Raw genomic sequence first — 26,357 nt, forward strand, 5'->3', positions numbered from 1 at the left:
TTACAGCAACACTCTCAACAAAGAAACTCTCCTCAAACCCTATTACAGCAACACACTCAACAAAGAAACTCTCCTCATACCCTGTTACAGCAACACTCTCAACAAATAAACTCTCCTCAAACCCTGTTACAGCAACACTCTCAACAAAGAAACTCTCCCTGAACCCTGTTACAGCAACACACTCTCAACAAAGAAACTCTCCTCGAACCCTGTTACAGCAACACTCTCAACAAAGAAACTCTCCTCAAACCCTGTTACAGCAACACACTCTCAACAAATAAACTCTCCTCAAACCCTGTTACAGCAACACTCTCAACAAAGAAACTCTCCCTGAACCCTGTTACAGCAACACACTCTCAACAAAGAAACTCTCCTCGAACCCTGTTACAGCAACACTCTCAACAAAGAAACTCTCCTCAAACCCTGTTACAGCAACACACTCTCAACAAAGAAACTCTCCTCAAACCCTGTTACAGCAACACTCTCAACAAATAAACTCTCCTCAAACCCTGTTACAGCAGCACACTCTCAACAAAGAAACTCTCCTCGAACCCTATTACAGCTACACTCTCAACAAATAAACTCTCCTCAAACCCTGTTACAGAAACACTCTCAACAAAGAAACTCTCCTCAAACCCTGTTACAGCAACACTCTCAACAAATAAACTCTCCTCAAACCCTGTTACAGCAACACTCTCAACAAAGAAACTCTCCCTGAACCCTATTACAGCAACACACTCTCAACAAAGAAACTCTCCTCAAACCCTGTTACAGCAACACACTCTCAACAAAGAAACTCTCCTCGAACCCTATTACAGCAACACTCTCAACAAAGAAACTCTCCTCAAACCCTGTTACAGCAACACACTCTCAACAAAGAAACTCTCCTCGAACCCTATTACAGCAACACACTCTCAACAAAGAAACTCTCCTCGAACCCTGTTACAGCAACACTCTCAACAAAGAAACTCTCCTCAAACCCTATTACAGCTACACTCTCAACAAAGAAACTCTCCTCAAACCCTGTTACAGCAACACTCTCAACAAAGAAACTCTCCTCAAACCCTATTACAGCTACACTCTCAACAAAGAAACTCTCCTCGAACCCTGTTACAGCAACACTCTCAACAAAGAAACTCTCCTGAAACCCTGCTACAGCAACTCCACTGATATTCCACAAATCCCCACAGCCCACTGGAGGTCGGGCCCCCCCCTACACAGATAGCATTCAAACACGTCATAAGCATGACAAAAATGTTTAGAACTACAGGAAAAAATATATAATAATCTCAGTTTTATGGCAAAATGTGTAGAATAGCATGAGATTAGCTATAATATTTCTCTCTACCCCATGGCAATACATATACATATACAGTAAGGGACATTACATATAAGGGACATTTTTTATCCCCTGCTGATATTTCACGTTTGCCCACTGACAAAGACATGATCAGTCTATCATTTTAATGGTAGGTTTATTTGAATAGTGAGACACAGAATAAAAACAAAAAATCCAGAAAAACGCACGTTAAAAATGTTATAAATTGATTTGCATTTTATTGAGGGAAATAAGTACTTGACCCCCCCTTAATCAGAAAGATTTCTGGCTCCCAGGTGTCTTTTATACAGGTAACGAGCTGAGATTAGGAGCACACTCGTAAAGGCAGTGCTCCTAATCTCAGTTTGTTACCTGTATAAAAGACACCTGTCCACAGAAGCAATCAATCAATGAGATTCCAAACTCTCCAACGTGGCCAAGACCAAAGAGCTCTCCAAGGATGTCAGGGACAAGATTGTAGACCTTCACAAGGCTGGAATGGGCTACAAGACCATCGCCAAGCAGCTTGGTGAGAAGGTGACAACATTTGGTGCGATTATTCGCAAATGGAAGAAATACAAAAGAACTGTCAATCTCCCTCGGCCCGGGGCTCCATGCAAGATCTCACCTTGTGGAGTTGCAATGGTCATGAGAACGGTGAGGAATCAGCCCAGAACTACACGGGAGGATCTTGTCAATGATCTCAAGGCAGCTTGAACCATAGTCACCAAAAAAACAATTGGTTACACACTACGCCGTGAAGGACTGAAATCCTGCAGCGCCCGCAAGGTCCCCGTGCTCAAGAAAGCACATATACATGCCCATCTGAAGTTTGCCAATGAACATCTGAATGATTCAGAGGACAACTGGGTGAAAGTGTTGTGGTCAGAAGAGACCAAAATTGAGCTTTTGGCAACAACTCAACTCGCCGTGTTTGGAGGAGGAGGAATGCTGCCTATGACCCCAATAACACCATCCCCACCGTCAAACACGGAGGTGGAAACATGCTTTGGGTGTGTTTTTCTGCTAAGGGGACAGGACAACTTCACCGCATCAAAGGGACGATGGACGGGGCCATGTACCGTCAAATCTTGGGTGAGAACCTCCTTCCTTCAGCCAGGGCATTGAAAATGGGTCGCGGATGGGTATTCCAGCATGACAATGACCCAAAATACACGGCCAAGGCAACAAAGGAGTGGCTCAAGAAGAAGCACATTAAGGTCCTGGAGTGGCCTAGCCAGTCTCCAGACCTTAATCCCATAGAAAATCTGTGGAGGGAGCTTTTTTTGAACCTTTATTTAACTAGGCAAGTCAGTTAAGAACAAATTCTTAATTACAATGACGGCCTACCCTGACGGCCTACGCTGGCCAAACCCTAACCCGGATGACGCTGGGCCAATTGTGCACCACCCTATGGGACACCGAATCACGCCCGGTTGTGATACAGCCTGGAATCGAACCCCTTCCAACAATGAAAGGCTGCACTGCTTTCAGACCCTAGTCTTTGAGCTGACGAGGGAGGACGGCTTATGTACCCTATCACCACAGATAAAGGTGAATAGCTTTTTGTTTTCATGCGTAGGCTCACACACACGCATGTGCGTAAACAAGCACAAGTAAACACAAACCCCACACAAACAGACCCACCAGATAACCTCTTTATATGTAGACAAAATGGTTGGGATAAAGCATGCACTGATATTTTCACTGGATTTCAATTATGATGTGAGAAGACGCAGGGAGCTCAGAAGAACATGGTAAACATCTCCTCTGTAAACAGTAAACACCAACAGCAGCAAAATATCAGAACTGAAGAACAAAATCCTGTTAGTCTCATCTCTCTCTCACTCCCTCATCTTTCTCTCCGCGTGGGTTCTTGTTTCTTTTGAGGCTGCAGTGACAGCCTCAGCCTGTTACCTCTGCTACGCTTCTCTGGAAGGTCTTCAATGCTGCCACATAGTGTGTGTGTGTGTGTGAGAGAGAGTGGCAATGTAAACATTTGTTTTCCATGCTAATAATGTCCCTTTGAATTTAATTAAGATGGAATCTCTTTCATCATTCCAGAAATAACAAGTTAGTGTCTCTAAAATCCTACACACAGTTAGGACAGATGGGATGGACACCCCATCTGCCTGCCAATAAAACCGCACAGCTGTGTGTGTGTGAGTGTCTATGTGGGTCTATGTGCATGCGTGTGTGTGCTGTCTGGTCAATTCCACAGCAGCTTTCCCATTCTCCCTGGGTGATCCACTCTGGGAGTGTGGCTTTAATTAACATTGCCACTAGGCCACTGGGTGTGACAATGACAGTGACGTTGATGACTGTGGTGCTGTTATGTTGGCTGGGTGCGCATGGACAGAGAGACAGGTCTGAACATTTCAAAGTCCGCTCGGTGTCACTGTGACCTCTGAGATCTGCCACCACCCCTGCAGCATCATGTGACGTTTCCCAGGACCCTGTTATCTCTGCTGTCACTAGGAGAAACCATCATATGTCAGAGGGGTAGGTAGTCAGCAGAACTGTCAATATATTAAGAGTCACACAAACTTTTCTAACCGACTGACTTTGCAAGACTTTCCACAGTGGCAGAGCTGTGTGTGTGTGTGTGTGTGTGTGTTTGATAGGGCGTGTGAGTGTGTGTGGCATTTTACACAGTGTATGTACAACTTTAGAAGAGCATCTGTCTAAATATTAAACAAATAATCATTATCAACTCCAGTGATGTGTGTGGTCTGTGTGTGCCTTTGTGTGTTAGTCAGGGTGAGTGATGAGTCTTTATTGGTAGATTAAGTGTTGGGGTGTGACTAGGTTCAAGACTGGGGATCATTGATTCAGGTCTGGAGCCAAACGCTCCTATTAATCATCAACACGTCCTTCAGCAGGAGAGGAGAGCAAAGGAGAGGCGAGAAGAGATGAGGGGAGAGGAAAGGAGATGAGAGGATAGGAAAGGAGACAGGAGATGAGGAAAGGAGATGAGCAGAAAGGAAAGGAAAGGAAAGGAGAAGATAGGAGAGGGGAGCTGGTGTGGATAAGAGGATAGGAAGAGAGGAAAGGAGGAGGACAAAAATAGTATACATGGGGAGTGTTTATCCCAGAGGGTTGTGTATGGGTGACTGGAGAGGAGAGAGGAAGAGAGGTGAGGGAGAGGCCAGAGGCTGTTGTGTGGGTGACTGAGGACACTAGAGATTGAGGAAGGTGAACAGCTGGACCCTAGCCTCTAGACCTGGAGGCCTTCTGAGACCATCACCATGCTTCACCAACTAACTACTGGATGAGTACAACCTAGAAACCTTCCTCGCTAATCCACTCAAGGAGATCACAAAAGGGGTTGATTGGAGGTGGTATAACTATTCACACACATGAACGCACACACACACACGCACACACCACACTCTGGGTCAGGTGGGTTATACATACAGGAGAACAGAGACTTCAGAGATCAAAGTTTGATCAAAGGTTGAATTATTTTAAATAACTGTAAACTTCAATTCTCTGCTCTCTACTCTACTGAATCTGATGCAAGAGATGAGCTGAGGATAACTGACTGATGTAAACTGACTTGACCTGCTTTGGGCCTTTTACTGTATATGATTACTTCTGTAACCTCTATACTACCCACACACAGTGTTGTCCTATGACCATGCGGTGAATAGGGTTTAATAGGAAGAACATTTGGCAGGTGCTCTTAGTCACTGTTAGTGCACAAGATCTTAAAGGGGAACAGTTCTGGCGGGCTTTCTAGCCACTGATACGACACAAAGTCCTATAAATGAATTACATTCCTAGAGGTCTGAATAAACCAAGGTCTTAAAGGGGAACAGTCCACATATGATTCCAAAAAATGGGTTATTCAGAAACAAAAAGAGCTGGAATAATACGTTCTCAACCAACATAATAGATATTATAGACCATCACAATGACCATGTAGAAAATGTCATGTTCAGATACAGATATCATCATAATCTTACTAAAAATAGTCTTTGCTTACGAATTGTGGAGAGGGAGAAGAGGCTCCCTCTGTAACAGACACCAAAAGTCCTGTACACTTTAGGACACGTGTCAAACTCGTTCCATGGAGGGCCGAGTGTCTGAAGGTGTTCGCTCCTCCCTTGTAATTGATTGATCAATAAGGTCACTAATTAGTTAGGAACTCCCATCACCTGGTTGTCTAGGTCTAAATTGAACACAAATAGAAAGGAAATAATAAACCAGTACACACTCGGCCCTCCATGGAATGACTTTGACACCCATGTTTTAGGGCCTGCACAGTGCCTATACCATTACACTGTGTAGACAGACAGTTTGAGTCATAGCCTGTAGACTGGGGTACACACACAGAGGTGCAGTAAAGGAATCTGTTCCGATAATTCTGGCAAAAATGTCTGTGAGCAGAGGGAGAGGAGCAGTGGGGGTCAGGTTATTATGGCTGTTCAGATGTTTTCACCTGGTGGGGGTGTGTGTGTGTGTCAATCTGGGTCGAGCAGGGTGGTATGTGCTGGTGTGTGTTTATGAGTGTGTGCATGTGTGAATGTGTGTGTTGTCGTGCTACACTGCTATCTCATCCCCCAGGCAGTCTGGTGGTCCCTGTCTGTTAAGCACATTTAGTAGACGGAGGGTCTCCTCATCAGACCCCCAGCTGTATATGATATCCCTCTCCTCTCTCTCCTCCCTCTCTTCTCTCTCATCCCTCTCATCACTATCATCACTATCGTCAGTGTTGGACTCATACTCAGACGCAATGCCAGACTCCCGGAACCTCAGCAGCTCCAGACTGCCAAGCACCTCGTCGCGGGTTGATGACATCACCAAACCTGACCCGTCCTGACCTTTGACCCCATTCTGACCCCTCCGCTGCGGAGGAGTAGGAGGGCGAGGTTCAGGTGTTGGGGGTCCGGGCAGGAAGCGGAAACATTCTAGCTTGAGGAGACACTGATCCCTACCTAGGTGGTTGCCTAGGGGCAGGGAGGAGGAGGAGAGTGGGGCGGCCGTCCCATCCTGGCCCATGCCCATGTTGATGCCCAGCGCTGGCAGGGTGAGGTTGACATGGTCCTGGGGTCGCGGGGTCGTAGGGTCACACAAAACTGGGGGGACGGTGGAACGGAAAGTGATCTCCAACAGACTATCCTGGGAACCCACTGAAGGAGTGAAGGAGGGAAAGAGAAAATAAAAATGTCATTAAAGATAAGCATCCTTCCACACATTGAGTTTACATTAATCTGTTTTACATGGCTAATGCTAACAGGAGCCTCATTCTCATCTACTCCTGGATGTATGAGCAGATTGGGCAACCTGGTCTCAGAGCATTTAGTATTATTCTGTATGTAAAAACGAGCACTCCATTTAGTATGATATGTTACATTTAGTATGGTATGTATTACTTTGTAATGTACATCACCCATTTCCTATGATATGTTATGCATTTCACATCGTATTATATGTTAAGAAATTGCTAATGTTCGAATTTTCAAAAAGTATGATATGTTACGAATTCTAGTTAGGTGGCTAAAGTTAGCTAAGCTAAGGGTAAGGGTTTAGGTTAGGGTTAAGTCTAGGAGTTAGGTTAAAGAGTTAAGGTTAGAGTTAGGGGAAGGGTTAGCTAAAAGGGTTAAGGTTAGGAAAAGGGGATAGCTAACATGCTAAGTAGTTACAAAGTAGAAAAAAGTGGTATGTAGTTGAAAAGTTGCTAATTAGCTAAAATGCTAAAGTTGTCCATGATAAGATTCGAAATCGTGAACCTGTGGGTTGCTACACATTTGTGTTATACACCCACCTATCTGTGTTATATGTTATGTTTCATATGGTATGTATTAATTTGTGGATGTCCATTACCCATTTCGTCTGATATATTATGAATTACAATTCATATTTTTTATTACGAATTTGCAAACGTACAATGTGTTATGAATTTCTAAAATGTATGATATGTTACGAATTCTAGGTAAGTGGCTAGGTTGCTAAGGATAGCTAGCTGGCTAATGTTAGCTAGGCTAGGGATTAGGGTTTAGGTTAGGGTTAAGTTTAGGAGTTAGGTTAAAGGGTTACAGTTAGGGTTAGCTAAAAGGGTTAAGGTTAGGCCAAAGTGTTAGCTAACATGCTAAGTAGTTAGAAAGTAGCAAAAAGTAGTAAGTAATTGAAAAGTTGCTAATTTGCTCAAATGCTAAAGTTGTATGTGATGCAACCTATGTGTTGCTAGACGTTCGTGTCATTGGCCCATCCATCCGCGTTGTTAAGATTCGTATGGTATGTATTCTTGTTCCGGAGTTCTAAATTGAGCAGCTGCTGAAAAATGAGCTCCTGTATATATTGAGATTTAAATGTTTTTTTAGAGTGAAGTACATCGAAAAAATCAAGAGAAAACTGCAAGACTCAATAGAAGACAAAACAAGGAACAAACCAAAAAGACAGGCTTTTGAAGAAGTAACTATTTTTCATAAAATTGTACAGTTATCTTAGCTAGCTGAATTGCTAGCTGAATTGTTTACTTGTTGCTAAGCAGTTGCTAAGCAGTTGCTAGGGACTCTCCTGGAAGAAGCTAGCTAGCTTACAAATAATAACAACAAAAAATATCTAGTTAACAGAAGAAAGGAAGACAAAATAAGGACAGAAGAAAAAGGAAAAGAAAAAGGACAACAAAGTGAAACCTCTAAAGAAACAAGAGACCATAATACAAGAAACAGCACTATAGAGAGATAGAACAACAACAACAACGCAGCCACTGCCAGCTAGCCTACTTCAGCAGTACTGTATCATTTGAATTATTTTAGTCAATAAGATTCCTGCTACGTAAGCTTAACTTTCTGAACATTCGAGACGTGTAGTCCACTTGTCATTCCAATCTCCTTTGCATTAGCGTAGCCTCTTCTGTAGCCTGTCAACTATGTGTCTGTCTATCCCTGTTCTCTCCTCTCTGCACAGACCATACAAACGCTCCACACCGCGTGGCCGCGGCCACTCTAATCTGGTGGTCCCAGCGCGCACAACCCACGTGGAGTTCCAGGTCTCCGGTAGCCTCTGGAACTGCCGATCTGCGGCCAACAAGGCAGAGTTCATCTCAGCCTATGCCTCCCTCCAGTCCCTCGACTTCTTGGCACTGACGGAAACATGGATCACCACAGATAACACTGCTACTCCTACTGCTCTCTCTTCGTCCGCCCACGTGTTCTCGCACACCCCGAGAGCTTCTGGTCAGCGGGGTGGTGGCACCGGGATCCTCATCTCTCCCAAGTGGTCATTCTCTCTTTCTCCCTTACCCATCTGTCTATCGCCTCCTTTGAATTCCATGCTGTCACAGTTACCAGCCCTTTCAAGCTTAACATCCTTATCATTTATCGCCCTCCAGGTTCCCTCGGAGAGTTCATCAATGAGCTTGATGCCTTGATAAGCTCCTTTCCTGAGGACGGCTCACCTCTCACAGTTCTGGGCGACTTTAACCTCCCCACGTCTACCTTTGACTCATTCCTCTCTGCCTCCTTCTTTCCACTCCTCTCCTCTTTTGACCCTCACCCTCTCACCTTCCCCCTCTACTCACAAGGCAGGCAATACGCTCGACCTCATCTTTACTAGATGCTGTTCTTCCACTAACCTCACTGCAACTCCCCTCCAAGTCTCCGACCACTACCTTGTATCCTTTTCCCTCTTGCTCTCATCCAACACTTCCCACACTGCCCCTACTCGGATGGTATCGCGCCGTCCCAATCTTCGCTCTCTCTCCCCGCTACTCTCTCCTCTTCCATCCTATCATTTCTTCCCTCTGCTCAAACCTTCTCCAACCTATCTCCTGATTCTGCCTCCTCAACCCTCCTCTCCTCCCTTTCTGCATCCCTTGATTCTCTATGTCCCCTATCCTCCAGGCCGGCTCGGTCCTCCCCTCCTGCTCCGTGGCTCGACGACTCATTGCGAGCTCACAGAACAGGGCTCCGGGCAGCCGAGCGGAAATGGAGGAAAACTCGCCTCCCTGCGGACCTGGCATCCTTTCACTCCCTCCTCTCTACATTTTCCTCTTCTGTCTCTGCTGCTAAAGCCACTTTCTACCACTCTAAATTCCAAGCATCTGCCTCTAACCCTAGGAAGTTCTTTGCCACCTTCTCCTCCCTCCTGAATCCTCCTCCCCCCCCCTCTCTGCAGATGACTTCGTCAACCATTTTGGAAAGAAGGTCGACGACATCCGATCCTCGTTTGCTAAGTCAAACGACACCGCTGGTTCTGCTCACACTGCCCTACCCTGTGCTCTGACCTCTTTCTCCCCTCTCTCTCCAGATGAAATCTCGCGTCTTGTGACGGCCGGCCGCCCAACAACCTGCCCGCTTGACCCTATTCCCTCCTCTCTTCTCGAGACCATTTCCGGAGACCTTCTCCCTTACCTCACCTCGCTCATCAACTCATCCCTGACCGCTGGCTACGTCCCTTCTGTCTTCAAGAGAGCGAGAGTTGCACCTCTTCTGAAAAAACCTACACTCGATCCCTCCGATGTCAACAACTACAGACCAGTATCCCTTCTTTCTTTTCTCTCCAAAACTCTTGAACGTGCCGTCCTTGGCCAGCTCTCCCGCTATCTCTCTCAGAATGACCTTCTTGATCCAAATCAGTCAGGTTTCAAGACTAGTCATTCAACTGAGACTGCTCTTCTCTGTATCACGGAGGCCATCCGCACTGCTAAAGCTAACTCTCTCTCCTCTGCTCTCATCCTTCTAGACCTATCGGCTGCCTTCGATACTGTAAACCATCAGATCCTCCTCTCCACCCTCTCCGAGTTGGGCATCTCCGGCGCGGCCCACGCTTGGATTGCGTCCTACCTGACAGGTCGCTCCTACCAGGTGGCGTGGCGAGAATCTGTCTCCTCACCACGCGCTCTCACCACTGGCGTCCCCCAGGGCTCTGTTCTAGGCCCTCTCCTATTCTCGCTATACACCAAGTCACTTGGCTCTGTCATAACCTCACATGGTCTCTCCTATCATTGCTATGCAGACGACACACAATTAATCTTCTCCTTTCCCCTTCTGATGACCAGGTGGCGAATCGCATCTCTGCATGTCTGGCAGACATATCAGTGTGGATGACGGATCACCACCTCAAGCTGAACCTCGGCAAGACGGAGCTGCTCTTCCTCCCGGGGAAGGACTGCCCATTCCATGATCTCGCCATCACGGTTGACAACTCCATTGTGTCCTCCTCCCAGAGCGCTAAGAACCTTGGCGTGATCCTGGACAACACCCTGTCGTTCTCAACTAACATCAAGGCGGTGGCCCGTTCTTGTAGGTTCATGCTCTACAACATCCGCAGAGTACGACCCTGTCTCACACAGGAAGCGGCGCAGGTCCTAATCCAGGCACTTGTCATCTCCCGTCTGGATTACTGCAACTCGCTGTTGGCTGGGCTCCCTGCCTGTGCCATTAAACCCCTACAACTCATCCAGAACGCCGCAGCCCGTCTGGTGTTCAACCTTCCCAAGTTCTCTCACGTCACCCCGCTCCTCCGCTCTCTCCACTGGCTTCCAGTTGAAGCTCGCATCCGCTACAAGACCATGGTGCTTGCCTACGGAGCTGTGAGGGGAACGGCACCTCAGTACCTCCAGGCTCTGATCAGGCCCTACACCCAAACAAGGGCACTGCGTTCATCCACCTCTGGCCTGCTCGCCTCCCTACCACTGAGGAAGTACAGTTCCCGCTCAGCCCAGTCAAAACTGTTCGTTGCTCTGGCCCCCCAATGGTGGAACAAACTCCCTCACGACGCCAGGACAGCGGAGTCAATCACCACCTTCCGGAGACACCTGAAACCCCACCTCTTTCAGGAATACCTAGGATAGGATAAAGTAATCCTTCTCACCCCCCTTAAAAGATTTAGATGCACTATTGTAAAGTGGCTGTTCCACTGGATGTCTTAAGGTGAACGCACCAATTTGTAAGTCGCTCTGGATAAGAGCGTCTGCTAAATGACTTAAATGTAAATGTATTCATTTTCCCACCTATCCACCCACCCCGACCAACCGTCTTACTTTTGTCTTATGTAACCATACCAAACGCATTATACAGTATCATACTAATTTGAGTGTCCCAGATTTACATTTATTATGTTACGTCCAGTCTACGAGACCAGGCTGGACTGGGGCATGGTAGGGATTGAGAAACGGTGTCAAACACTATATTAGGAAGAGGTGAGGTGCGGAGTGTGAGCTCAGGAGGAGAGGAGAGGGCTGAGTTGGCTGAGGTGTAGAGCAGGTTGGTCCTTTGAGGTGTAACATGATAAATGATGTATAATGATGCAGCTGAGAAAGGGGTGGTAAAGTAACAGGTTACATGATAACATGCTGGTTGGTCTGTTGGAGTCTATGCTTGGCCAGAGAGCTTAAAGAGGTGTGAAATGGTCTTTGATGAGAGAGAAATGGGAGGAGAGAGTCACCAGGAAGAGAATAAATATGAAAGAGGGGAGGAGTCGATAAACAGGGTTTGATAAGATAAGGAGATGGAGGGAGGAGAGAGAGAAAAAACGGCTCTATTTCCGTCTGCCGTTAACTTCTTATGGCTGCAGGGGCAGTATTGAGTAGCTTGGATGAAAGGTGCACAGAGGTGCCCAGAGTAAACGGCCTGCTCCTCAGTCATAGTGGCTAACATATGCATATTATTATTAGAATTGGATAGAAAACACTCTGAAGTTTCTAAAACTGTTTGAATTATGTCTGTGAGTATAACAGAACTCATATGGCAGGCAATTTAATCTTTATTTGTGCTTTTTGTGACTCTCTTTGGCTGGAAAAATGGCTGTTTTTCTGTGGCTTGGTGGTGACCTAACATAATCGTTTGTGGTGCTTTCGCTGAAAAGCATATTTGAAATCGGACACTGTGGTGGGATTAACAACAAGATTACCTTTAAAATGGTATAAAATACATGTATGTTTGAGGAATTGCAATTATGAGATTTCTGTTGTTTTGAATTTGGCGCCATGCACTTTCACTGGCGGTTCATCTCATCCCGTTGACGGGATTGCAGCCCAAAGAGGTTGCTAGTGTCAAACACACGTTAGTTTGCAATTTTGTCATGTACAAACTGGCACACTTACATATTCCAGCCCTAACTCCAGGTTCGGCAATTTACCTGTCTTATATCAGCTCGCTGGTACTCAGATGGGCGGGGTTTAAATATTTGAGGTGTGTTCTTAAAAACATGATCCAAAGTGCTAAGTTCAGGAGGCGCTGATGGGGATATTTAAGACGAGTAGCCCAATGTGATTTTGGTACCTGTATACTTCGTACTTAGAAACATAAAAACAAATGTTTTTTCCCCATTTAGTTTTATTTGATTAAAAACCAAAGCATAGCATCCCCTTCTATCAACGTAGTCAAGGGTTTGGCTCCTGACAAAGCTTGGAAATATACTGAACAAAAATATAAACGCAGCATGTAAAGTGTTGGTCCCATGTTTCATGAGCTGAAAAATACAAGTTCCCAGAAATGTTTCAGATACCAGAAAGCTTATTTCTCACAAATGTTGTGCACAAATGTGTTTACATCCTTGTTAGTGAGCATTTATCCTTGGCTTAGATAATCCATCTACCTAACAGATGTGGCATATCAAGAAGCTGACTAAACATCATGATCATTACAGAGGTGCACCTTGTGCTGCGGACAATAAAAGGCCACTCTAAAATGTGCAGTTTGTGTGTGTGTGTGTGTGTGTGTGTGTGGTAATGCATCCATGAGTGTACTCACTAGAGCAGGGTCCTGACATTTTGACCTCCAGCTCCTGGATCTGTTTGACCAGTAGGGAGATGTGCTGCAGCAGGTCCTTGTTCTGAAGCAGCAGCTGGTGCACTCTGGCCTGGGCCTCCAGTCTGGCTGTAGCCTCCGCACTCAGTTGGTCCTTCAACAGGTGCACCTAGAGGGAGAGAACACACACATACTGTACGTCTGAGATAAGGACACATTTGGGAGAGAGAGAACACACACACACACACACACACACACACACACACACACACACACACACACACACACACACACACACACACACACACACACACTACAGTATGTGCACCTGAGAGAGAGTACCAACACTCCTGAGATATGCATTTACATAAACAAACACTCAACAGCGACTTCATGCTATTGAGAGTGTCAGTGTGTCTGTCTCACCAAAACCCATAACATGAAGTACAAGATGTGGACTGCCAGACTCCAAGCTCAAGCTCATGCAAACTTAATGCCATGTATGGTCAGTAGCAGGATTAGACCAAAAGAAGAAGAAAGACAGTTTCCATTAAAGGAGCAGCCTGCAGTGGCATTAGTCACTAAATCATTTAAACCAGAGAAGAAGATACCCTATTTCTTCTCTATCCCAGGTTTCAACACCAGGCTCAGGACACAGACAACCCTGGGGATTAATCATGTCTTCTCAGAAACAAGTGGAGAGACACTGATGATGGCCAGAGCAGTAGCTGAGTGATTCCTTCAATATCAAGGGACATGCATGTGCATTAGTCTACATGGTATTACTAGCCAGAGCTGAGATTCAACCTCTTTTATAAAGCTTCATTCCAATGGGAGGCAGAGTGACATTGGCTGTAGGGCTGGCACAATTACCGTATAATCGTGTAACTGCCAATTAAGGATAAAGAAAAATTGTGAGTGTGTGGATCGCGGTTAAGTGCGTTTCCGCTGTAACATGGACTCTATACAACGTGATGAAACTATGTTGCTCCTTGTTAAAACAAGCAAGGTGTTCTAGCAAACAAGTCTTTGGTTGCATAGGCAACCCTGCAGCAGCAGCACATGCAGTCAGAAAATGTGAGTCTTTAAAAAATGTTTTACAAAATAATTGCTATTCAAACGATTATAATGGTGACTGAGGTCATTTGGCTGACCAATAACCGTCATCCAAAATAGTCACAGACCTAATTTGATGTGCTGTATATTTCACCACATAAGTTGACCGAGAAAAGATTCTCAATTACAGCAACAACCTGGGGAACAGTTACGGAGGAGAGGAATGTGCCAATTGGAAGCTGGGAATGATTAGGTGGCAATGATGGTATGAGGGCCAGATTGGAAATTTAGCCAGGACACCGGGGTTAACACCCCTACTCTTACAATTAGTGCCATGGGATCTTGAGTGACATCCCATCCGATCCAAAAGACAGCACCCTACACAGGGCAATGTCCCCAATCACTGCTGGGGAATTGGGATCTTTTTTTAGACCAGAAAAAAGAGTGCCTCCTACTGGCCCTCCAACACCACTTCCAGCAGCATCTGGTCTCCCATCCAGGGACCAGCCACAACCAATCCTGCTTAGCTCCAGGGGCAAGCCTGCAGTGGGATGCAGGGTGGTATGCCGCTGGCATATATCCTGACAAGAGAAGCAATGAAGACTCAGCAAAGAAAAAGGCTCATCGATTTGTGAATGGTTGACAATGAGTGCTACTGTGATATTTCTAACTTGACATTGAGCGAGCGCTTCTACTTAAAACTTTGTGATGGTTTCTATAGGAACACTTCTGCTGTGGTTTTCTGACTTCAAGGAGCATTATGAATAGAAAGGGCTATTTCTGGCTTGGCATACAGCCCATGTCTCTAAAGCACTGCATTAATTTCTCACTTCAAGGAAAATGGAGCATGAATTGAGTCATGAGTCATGCTGTACATTTCAATGAAACATGGTGAAGCCCCAAAATTGCCCTTGCTAGAAGCCTGTGTTTCAGACATAAGGAAGTGGATGGCTGCAAACTTTCTACTTTTAAACTCGGACAAAACAGAGATGCTTGTTCTAGGTCCCAAGAAACAAAGAGATCTTCTGTTGAATCTGACAATTAATCTTGATGGTTGTACAGTCGTCTCAAATAAAACTGTGAAGGACCTAAGCGTTACTCTGGACCCTGATCTCTCTTTTGACAAACATATCAAGACTGTTTCAAGGACAGCTTTTTTCCATCTAAGTAACATTGCAGAAATCAGAAACTTTCTATCCAAAAATGATGCAGAAAAATTAATCCATGCTTTTGTTACTTCTAGGTTAGACTACTGCAATGCTCCACTTTCCGGATAAAGCACTAAATAAACTTCAGTTAGGATTCTAGCATCCGTATTTAGCACTGACTAGAACCAAAAAATGTGATCATATTACTCCAGTGCTAGCCTCCCTACACTGGCTTCCTGTTAAGGCAAGGGCTGATTTCAAGGTTTTACTGCTAACCTACAAAGCATTACATGGGCTTGCTCCTACCTATCTTTCCGATTTGGTCCTGCTGTACATACCTACACATACGCTACGGTCACAAGACGCAGGCCTCCTAATTTGCCCTAGAATTTCTAAGCAAACAGCTGGAGGCAGGGCTTTCTCCTATAAGAGCTCCATTTTTATGGAATGGTCTGCCTACCCATGTGAGAGACGCAGACTCGGTCTCAACCTTTAAGTCTTTACTGAAGACTCATCTCTTCAGTGGGTCATATGATTGAGTGTAGTCTGGCCCAGGAGTGTGAAGGTGAACGGAAAGGCTCTGGAGCAACGAACCACCCTTGCTGTCTCTGCCTGGCCGGTTCCCCTCTTTCCACTGGGATTCTCTGCCTCTAACCCTATTACAGGGGCTGAGTCACTGGCTTACTGGTGCTCTTCCATGCCATCCCTAGGAGGGATGCGTCACCTGAGTGGGTTGAGTCACTGACGTGATCTTCCTGTCTGGGTTGGCGCCCCCCCCTGGGTTGTGCCGTGGCGGAGATCTTTGTGGGCTATACTCGGCCTTGTCTCAGGATGGTAAGTTGGTGGTTGAAGATATCCCTCTAGTGGTGTGGGGGCTGTGCTTTGGCAAAGTGGGTGGGGTTATATCCTTCCTGTTTGGCCCTGTCATCGGATGGGGCCACAGTGTCTCCTGACCCCTCCTGTCTCAGCCTCCAGTATGTATGCTGCAGTAGTTTATGTGTCGGGGGGCTAGGGTCAGTTTGTTATATCTGGACTACTTCTCCTGTTTTATCCGGCGTCCTGTGTGAATTTAAGTATGCTCTCTCTAATTCTCTCTTTCTTTCTCTCTCTCTCGGAGGACCTCAGCCCTAGGACCATGCCTCAGGACTACCTGGCATGATGACTCCTTGCTGTCCCCAGTCCACCTGGCCGTGCTGTTGCTCCAGTTTCAACTGTGATTATTATTATTTGACCATGCATGTTCTATTATAATCTCCACCCGGCACAGCCAGAAGAGGACTGGCCACCCCTCATTGCCTGGTTCCTCTCTAGGTTTCTTCCTAGGTTTTGGCCTTTCTAGGGAGTTTTTCCTAGCCACCGTGCTTCTACACCTGCATTACTTGCTGTTTGGGGTTTTAGGCTGGGTTTCTGTACAGCACTTTGAGATATCAGCTGATATAAGAAGGGCTACATAAATACATTTTATTTAATGAGGCTGTAGCTAGAGAATCTGAAGCTCTCTGATTCTGTCTTTCAATATAACAAGATGACATGATTCTGATTTATTCATACATGTACCATAGCTACAAAAACTCTAACCAAGGTAACGCTACTGTGACAATTAAAATTTATCCAAACCAAAAACCGTGAAATGATGGCAGCACTCGCGCAAAACCAATGCATATAACCACGGCAAGGTGACTGGGAACATGAACATGTACAAACAGACCAGTTATGACAAATCAGAGGCAAAACGACAGTACAGGGACAAAGTGGAGTCACAATTCAAAGGCTCAGACACGAGACACATGTGGTGGGGACTCCAGACAATCAAGAGTTATAAAGGGAAAGCCAGCCATGTCGTGGACACTGACGCCTTGCTCCCAAACAACTTAAACACCTTTTCGCCCATTTCGAGGAAAACAACACAGAGCTGGCAACATAGGCACCCGTCGCTCACATGGACTGTGTGCTCCTGATCTCAGTGGCAGACGTGAGTAAGACATTCAAGAGTGCTAAGGATCATATCACCTCCACTTTATCAGACACCCTATACCGACTACAATTTGCATACCGTCCCAACAGCTTGACGGACGACGCAATCGCAATTGCACTGCACACTTCCCTTTCTCACAAATATGAGACAAATACCTACGTGACAATGCTGTTCATCGACCACAGCTCAGCCTTCAACACCATAGTGCCCTCCAAGCTTATCACTAAGCTCAGGGTCCTGGGTCTGAACCCTTCCCTGTGCAACTGGGTCCTAAACTCCTGATGAAGGTAGGCAACAACACCTCCGCCACACTGATCCTCAACGTGGGGGCCCCACAGGGGTGCATGCTCAGCCCCCCTCCTGTACTCCCTGTTCAACCATGACTGCGCGGCCACGCACTTCTCCAACTCAATCATCAAGTTTGCTGATGGTACAACAGTGGTAGACCTGAGTACAGTGGTAGACCTGAGCCATCAGGGAGGAGGTGAGAGCCCTGGCAGAGTGATGCCAGGGAAATAACCTCAATGTCAACAAAACGAAGGAGCTGATCGTGGACTACAGTAGACAGCAGAGAGAGCACACCCCCATCCACATCAACAGAACCGCAGTGGAGAGGGCCAAAAGCGCCAAGTTCCTGAAATGGTCCCTTCTGGAGACAGTACAGGTGCATCAAGAGTAGTGCTACAGAGGGTAGTGCGTACGACCCAGTACATCACTGGGGCCAAGCTTCCTGCAATCCAGGACCTATATATTAGGCGGTGTCAAAGAAAGGCCCAAAAAATTGTCAAAGACCCCAGTCACCCAAGTCATAGACTGTTCTCTCTGCTACAGCACGGCAAGCGGAATCGGAGCAACAAGTCTAGATCCAAAAGTCTCCTTAACAGCTTCTACCTCCAAGCCATAAGACTGCTGAACAATTCATCAAATGCCCACCCAGACTATTTACATTGACTGACCCCCCCTCCTTTATTTTTACACACTGCTGCAACTCGCTGTTTATTATCTATCTTATTATCACTTTACCCCTACCTACATCTACAAATTACCCTGACTAATCTGTACCTCTGCACATTGACTCGGTATTGTGATTTTATTGTGTTACTTTTATTTGTTATTTTTTTTACTTTAGTTTATTTAGTAAATAAACTATTTCTTGAACTGCCTATTTGGTTAAAGCCTTGCAAGTAAGGAAAGGAAAGTAAGTATTCTGCACGTGACAAATAAAAGTTGATTCGATTTTTGATTTATCTCCAGGCCATCAGACTGTTAAACAGTCATCACTAGTCGGCCTCCGCCCAGTACCCTGCCCTGATCCTGAGACACAGTCACTAGCCGGCTGCCAGTCACTTTAATAATGTTTACATACTGTTTTAACTACCTTATACGTATATACTCTATTCTATTCATGACTCATCCGAGATAACTACTGCTTCTGTACACACCTTTTCTGTTCATATACAGTATTTATTGTCTGGACTCTGACATGATCGTTCGGATATTGTCATTATTTTTTTAGTTTAGGATTATGTGTGTATTGTTATTGTATTGATAGATATTGCTGCACTGTTGGAAACATAAGCATTTCACTGCCACAACACCTGCAAAATATCTGTGTACGCAACCAATAAACGCTGATGTAATAACTGTAAAGACAAACAGTTAATGGTGATGGAATGGGAAAAACAGCTGAAGGACTTTGTGTCTAATAAGAAGCCTCTAAACCATACAGACACAAGATGGAGCCACTCTTCAACCCCACACCCTCCCCTCTTCCCCTTACTGTACACTCCCCTTCGCCCCCCTCCTCTTAGCTCTTCTCTCCTCTCCCTCTTCCCCTAGCTCTTCTCATCCCCCTAGCTCCCCTCTTCCCCTTACTGTACACTGCCCTTCGCCCCCTTCACTCTCCTCTCTCCCCCTAGCTCTTCTCATCCACTCCCCTCTTCCCCTTACTGTACACTGCCCTTCGCCCCCTTCACTCTCCCCCTTCAGCTCTTCTCTCCCTCCCTCTCCCCCAGGCTCTTCTCATCCACTCCCCTCTTCCCCTTACTGTACACTCCCCTTCACTCTCCCCTTCAGCTCTCTCTCTCTCTTCCCCTAGCCCCTTCACTCTCCTCTCTCCCCCTAGCGCTTCTCATCCTCTCCCCTCTTCCCCATTCCACCCCTGGACGGTAAAGAGGGTTAAAGACAGATCAGATTCCATCATCACTCCACAGCGACAAATTGGCAGTGATCTAGCCTACATTAGTGCAGGCCATCACCCTCAGAGTTCATCTGTAAATCCAGTCAGTCTAACGATGCGGTCAGGATAATATACCGCAGTACGACACCTCAAGCACCGCCAGGACACAGCATGCGATATGGGGGCTGAGGTACATGACTCTGAGGAGAAGACATGCTGTACTGATCAAAGTGTGAAAGCTAAACCGAGTTTAGTCCGAAAGGTCTTGGGAGAAGGGAGGTGTCACATTTGTCCAAGACGTGACTTCTGAAGTCCTGTGAGACACGCTACAAAAACGCTGCTCTGTGGTGATGGGGAACGTAGCCTGAATAATAATAAAGGTTAAATAATAATTTAAAAAATAATTTAAAAAATAAAGTAATATAGATGGCTCAATAATGACCGTATCTAATGAACTGTAACAGGCTGAAACGTAGTTTTAGGGGGGTCCCTCTCAATCAACGACTTAGTGTTGAGGTGATGTTCCTACAAGAACCAGAGGATGTACAACTCTATTGCCACCCAGTTCAGGATAATCCTCATGTAGTTTACGCAACCAGGCAGAGAGAGACAGAGTGTGTGTGTGTATGTGTGTGTGTGTGTGAGAGAGATAGCTTCCAGTAGTGTATGAATTTTAAACTGAACAAAAATATACAGTTGAAGTTGGAAGTTCAAATACACTTTAGCCAAATACATTTAAATTCAGTTTCACAATTCCTGACACTTAATCCTAGTAAAAATTCCCTGTCTTAGGTCAGTCAGGATCACCACCTTATTTTAAGAATGTGAAATGTCAGAATAATAGTAGAGAGAATTATTTATTTCAGCTTTTATTTCTCTCATTACATTCCCAGTGGGTCAGAAGTTTACAAAAACACTCAATTAGTTTTTGGTAGCATTGCCTTTAAATTGTTTGACTTGGGTCAAACGTTTCAGGTAGCCTTCCACAAGCTTCCCACAATAAGTTGGGTGAATTTTGGCCCATTCCTCCTGACAGAGCTGGTGTAACTGAGTCAGGTTTATATGCATCCTTGCTCGCACACGCTCTGCCCACAATTGTTCTATGGGATTGAGGTCAGGGCTTTGTGATGGCCACTCCAATACCTTGACTTTGTTGTCCTTAAGCCATTTTGCCACAACATTGGAAGTATGCTTGGGGTCATTGTCCATTTAGAAGACCCATTTGCGACCAACCTTTAACTTCCTGACTGATGTCTTGAGATGTTGCTTCAATACATCCACATAATTTTTTCCCTCATGATGCCATCTATTTTGTGAAGTGCACCAGTCCTTCCTGCAGCAAAGCACCCCCACAACATGACGCTGCCACCCCCGTTCTTCACGGTTGGGATGGTGTACTTCACCCTTTTTCCTCCAAACATAACAATGGTCATTATGGCCAAACAGTTCTATTTTTGTTTCATCAGACTGTACATTTTGGAGAAATATCCTCTGATCTTTGTCCCCATGTGCAGTTGCAAACTGGAATCTGGCTTTTTTATGACGGTTTTGGAGCAGTGGCTTCTTCCTTGCTGAGCAACCTTTTAGGTTGTGTCGATGTAGGACTTATTTTACTGTGGATATAGATCATTTTTTACCTGTTTCCTCCAGCATCTTCACAAGGTCCTTTGCTGTTGTTCTGGGATTGATTTGCCACTTTTCTCAACAAAGCACATTCATCTCTAGGAGACAGAACGCGTCTCCTTCCTGTTGTGTGACAAAACTGCACATTTTAGAGTGGCCATTTATTGATGTCATCACAAGGTGCTCCTGTGTAATTATCATGCTGGTTAATCAGCTTCTTGATAGGTCACACCTGTCATGTGGAAGGATTATATAGGCAAAGGAGAAATGCTTACTAACAGGGATGTAAACAAATTTGTGAACAAAATCTGCAAGAAATAAGTGTTTTGTGCGTATGGAACATTTCTGGGATCTTTTATTTCCTCTCATAACATATGGGACCAACACTTTACATTTTGCCTTTACATTTTCATTCAGTGTGTAGATTAAATCTCATTAGCCACCAAAACTAAAAAGGTTCTGCTCTGCAGTGTGAGAGTCTCATCAAACACAAGTATTCACACTTCACTGATTATGTTAATGATTCTTCTCTCCTCCACTCACTCTCTCATCCTTTCCTCTTTTTCTCTCTTTTCAACTCTCAATGATTGTGAGCTTTCATGGAGCAGCTAACTTCAAACTTCTCAGCTATTGTCAGCACTTTGGTTAGAAGTCCTTTCAGTCTCAGAGATTTGGCACTGTCCCAACCTAACTGGGCCGATCGTTATCCAGTCCTGGCCCTCCCTCTGAGGCTAAATGGAAGTGATATACTTGACCCACCTTGACACCTGATTGGCGGAGATAAAATCTAATATTTTCTTCCTTACTGTCTGTTGCACAAAGTCAGTCGTGACATCATCACCCTCTCAGGGCGATCAACTGACTGGACTGGCAGACAGGGGTTAGAGGGTTGCTTTCAATCAGGTCCAGCTACCCGGGTACCCTGTCTCACACACACGCAAGAAAGTACAAACACACACACACGCAAGAAAGCACAAACACAGCCACGCACACGCACATACACAGGCCTTCAGAACTAGACTTCCACAAGGCAGTCACATCTTCCTCTGCTTCACTTATTTTCCAAATGTTGTGTTTTATAATCAGCTTATTATTGTCTTCTTTTTAACCTCGGAGTGAGTTTTTAAGTCCCCTTACTCATCAAGGGCCCGTTGAAACTAGCTATGGGCAAAGTCTTAATGCCGCAAGGCAGGCAGCAGAACTGATGTGTTTATCCATGCCTGTGCAGTGAGCTGGGGTTTGGACAGAGATAAGCAGGATAAGAGCCAAGACTCCTTAAGCTCCGTTGGCTGCATCTAATGCGCTGATGGCCCACAAGTGTAAAGCCTTACACTTTCAACAGCAAGACAATACAAACAGCAATTAGCCAATAACAACAGGAGGAGGCCGGACTAATCTTTACTTAATAGGCCTACATCGGCTGGAAGGGAGGAGATGAATGGAGGGAGGAAGAGGAGGTTAGAATATAAATATTGAGGTTGGTTATTCCCCTGTCCCCATCTAGCGTTGAGCTGAAGCTGTGTGAAGTGTGTGTTTGGGTTATTCCCATGTCCATGTCTGGTATTTGTAGAAGGAAAATTCTCTCTTTCAACACCAAAAACACTGTGTCTGTGGTTTGATCTGACGAGGCAGGGCTTTCCTTGGGGAACCACGGCCAAACACGCTGCTGGAGAGATAAATAAAGGAACATCACAACATCACAGCCTCAGATGTATGGAACGCCGTTTGGGTCTTTGCGTGTCAAAAAAGATACACCTCAAATAACACTATTTGACACGTCATAAGCTTTTAATTTGACAAGTCAAATAACACAATTCCATTAACTTCTTGGATGTAGGGGGCGCTCTTAATTTACGGATTTAAAAAACGTTCCCATTTTAAACAAGATATTTTGTCACGTAAAGATGCTCGACTATGCATATAATTGACAGCTTTGGAAAGAAAACACTCTGACGTTTCCAAAACTGCAAAGATATTATCTGTGAGTGCCACAGAACTGATGCTACAGGCGAAACCAAGATGAAACTTCAAACAGGAAATGAGCAGAATTTTTGAGGCTCTGTTTTCCATTGTCTCCTTATATGGCTGTGAATGTGCCCTGAACGAGCCTACACTTTCTGCCGTTTGCCCAAGGTGTCTGCAGCATTGTGACGTATTTGTAGGCATATCATTGGAAGATTGGCCATAAGAGACTACATTTACCAGGTGTCCGCCCGGTGTCCTTTGTCGAAATTGGTGCGTAATCTCCAAGCTGCACGCATTCATCCATGTGATTCAGGGGAGAGAGGAGACTTCCACGAACGATATATCATCGAAGAGATATGTGAAAAACACCTTGAAGATTGATTCTAAACAACGTTTACCATGTTTCAGTCGATATTATGGAGTTAATTTGGAAAAAAGTTTGGCGTTTTGATGACTGAATTTTCGTTTTTTTTTGGTAGCCAAACGTGGATGTACAAAACGGAGCGATTTCTCCTACACAAAGAATCTTTTTGGACAAACTGAACATTTGTTATCTAACTGAGAGTCTCCTCATTGAAAACATCCGAAGTTATTCAAAGGTAAATGATTTTATTTGAATGCTTTTCTTGTTTTTGTGAAAATGTTGCCCGCTTAATGCTAACGCTAAATGCTACGCTAGCTATCAATACTGTTACACAAATGCTTGTTTTGCTATGGTTGAAAAACATATTTTGAAAATCTTAGATGACAGTGTTGTTAACAAAAGGCTAAGCTTGAGAGCTAGCATATTTATTTCATTTCATTTGCGATTTTCATGAATAGTTAACGTTGCTTTATGGTAATGAGCTTGAGGCTGTATTCACGATCCCGGATCCGGGATGGCTAGAATCAAGAGGTTAAAGAATGTTGTGTGTGCTGAATTTGCACGCCCAGCGCCACCATTACAATCACTGTCAAAGCTGGACATTACCACGTTGGTAATAAGGCATTATTTGTTCGACCGAATGTGAAAACGTCTGTGAGCATTTGAAATTAGATCAGGATCAAACGAGCAGGATAAAAAATGTTTGCAAATATCTTTGATACAGATGTTATCAGCAACTTTTGGAGTAACTAGCTAGCTTTAGCTTGGTACCTAGCTAGCGCTAATGCAACCAGGCTGAAAACCATGAACAGTAGAAACTGCAGTCATTTTCAATATTCTTAGCAATGATTTAGGAACCCATGTGTTGGGTTCTGAGAATAGGAAATATACTTATTCATGTCACTGATGGAGTGCTGGGGTTTAGAGGGTCTACACCAGAAGTTATTGGTTATAGGAGGAAGGTATATAGTGTGTGCAACTAAGCTTGGAATGTGTTGAGTGCAGGGAAGCGTTTACGTGGGGCAGGCATTGATAAGGGGAGAGAGCCATGGATTAGTGATGGAGGGGGGTTGAGGTCAGCTCAGGTCACCTTAAGGGAGAAATATACGTTTATGGCCGCAGTAAAGAACAATGTTTGTACAGATGGGTAGAGGAGACTCAGCCTATGAGGGACGGTTAAATATCAGTGTTTGTGTGAAAATGTTTTTGTATGAATGCAGCTGTATTGACCCTCTAGGCAGAATAAACTTGGTTAAGCTTTCATAATGTCTGTTGAGTGTTTTACTCTGAGAATTAGAACCTAACACATGTGAGTAAGTATTAGCTAGGTAGCCACTTGTTGTTCTCCTATTGAAATAACTAGCTTTTTCCCCAAAGTCCTCCTCAGGAGTTTTCATGCTCCAAAACATCCACATTGTATTGTTTTTCCTCTGGAATAGTGTTCGATACACATAGTAGGTTGACTGGTACAATAAATGTGCCTCAATTCACAGTGGTTTCTGAGTCCTGCAATAAGAGCTACGATGCTAATGTTCTCTGTGTGTCACTGAGTAGACTGATACCATGTCATTGATCCACAATCCTTAGGTAAGGCTTTACAGTGAAATAAGTATGCCCCCAATGCAATTCTAAAGTCTAATACATCCAGTGGGATTTCAGATTTTTGTCAAATTAATAAATTATTGTCTTGTGTGTGTGTTCAAGCAGTTGGAGTTAAATAAAGGGAGCTCAGGTGTGAAATTGCGGCCATTGGACTCCAAGGTTGTTGCTAACTTGTGTGTGGGTTTTGTGTTGTGTAAGTGTGCGTGTGTTCATGGAGTTGTGTGTAAATAGAGGGAAAATAGGGGGAGCTTCGCCAACTGGCTGACAGTGTGAACCTGTGTGAGTGAGTGAGTGAGTGAGTGAGTGAGTGAGTGAGTGAGTGAGAGTTAATTCCGCACAGATGGAGTGTGAGGGAGTGTATGACCTAAGCGTCCTGACTAGGTCACTGAAAACAATTCTTACTTTATACAATAGTAACCCAACTGTAACCTTTCTATTATCCTGTATCTACAGTGATATACTGTAAAGGTGACAGTGGTTCAACATGCATGTTGTATTAATCATGTTTTGTCAATACTGATGTACAGTACATACACTAATCCTCTTTTCTGCTGTGAATAATTGGTAATATGTGTAGTGTGTGTGTGTTTGTGTAGGAGAGCTGGTGTTAAGGTCACACAAGGTAAGGTTGACATGATTCATAAAGGTTAATATTAGTAAAGTCAAACAAGATGGTAGCTAGCAGGGAACCATTTGTTTTGGTAATGACCATCTCACTGTAGTTCAAACAACAAGACCTACCACAGTACTACAAACACCATCTGTTAACATACACAAACGTGTGTGTCTCAGTCCTACCTGTGCCACGGCTACATGTGTCTGTTGCTGTTGTTGCTGTAGTTGTTGCTGTAGCAGTTGGATCTGGTGGTGGACTGACAGGGGGGTGGTGGGAGGCAGAGTACCCGATGACGGCAGCAGCATCCTGGGGGACGCAAGCAGCAGAGAGGCCTCCTCTGGAACCTGCCATGGAGGAGAGGAGAGGGTTAATGGTGGATTGATAGATTGAGAGAGGGAGACATCAATACAAGGAGAAAGAGGATGGAAGACATAAGGAGGAGATGGAGAAAGATAAACAAAGAGAGAGAGAGAGAGTCAAAGAAAGAGACATATTGATGTTCATATTTAGAATGTGTCCTTTGGCAGTGCGAGTGTACATTTCCCCCGGTGATAAGCAGAGCTTGAGGTAAAACAGAGGCATGGCTGAACAGGCCCTAAGAGAAAAGGAAAACTCATGCTCACTCACGCATCCACCCAGACAACCCAATATGTCACTACTGGAATAGCATTCACACAATAATGAATTGAAAAGATGAACAATAGCAGCTTGTATCTGTCAAAGGACTGGAGGACTATATTGTTTTTCCTTGAAGAGCAAATTCAATCTGTCAGTGTGTCAGAGAGAGATAGTTGCATTTGTGTATGTGTGTG

The 26,357-nt window shown here is 44.8% G+C and overlaps 1 protein-coding gene across 1 annotated transcript in view; it reads right to left on the bottom strand.

The window, feature by feature from the left end:
* Positions 1-26,357, bottom strand: part of LOC115108554 (carboxyl-terminal PDZ ligand of neuronal nitric oxide synthase protein-like) — a 177,951-nt gene that overhangs the window by 16,639 nt on the left and 134,955 nt on the right. Inside the window, exons 8-10 of the mRNA XM_029633047.2 lie at positions 25,728-25,889; positions 13,021-13,186; positions 6,259-6,453 (exon numbers count right to left, since the gene is read on the bottom strand). Of these exons, the coding sequence (XP_029488907.1) occupies positions 6,259-6,453; positions 13,021-13,186; positions 25,728-25,889 (523 nt within the window). The remainder of the gene's footprint in view (positions 1-6,258; positions 6,454-13,020; positions 13,187-25,727; positions 25,890-26,357) is intronic.

This window comes from Oncorhynchus nerka, linkage group LG24, assembly GCF_034236695.1.
Source record: "Oncorhynchus nerka isolate Pitt River linkage group LG24, Oner_Uvic_2.0, whole genome shotgun sequence".
Classification (NCBI taxonomy): domain Eukaryota; kingdom Metazoa; phylum Chordata; class Actinopteri; order Salmoniformes; family Salmonidae; genus Oncorhynchus; species Oncorhynchus nerka.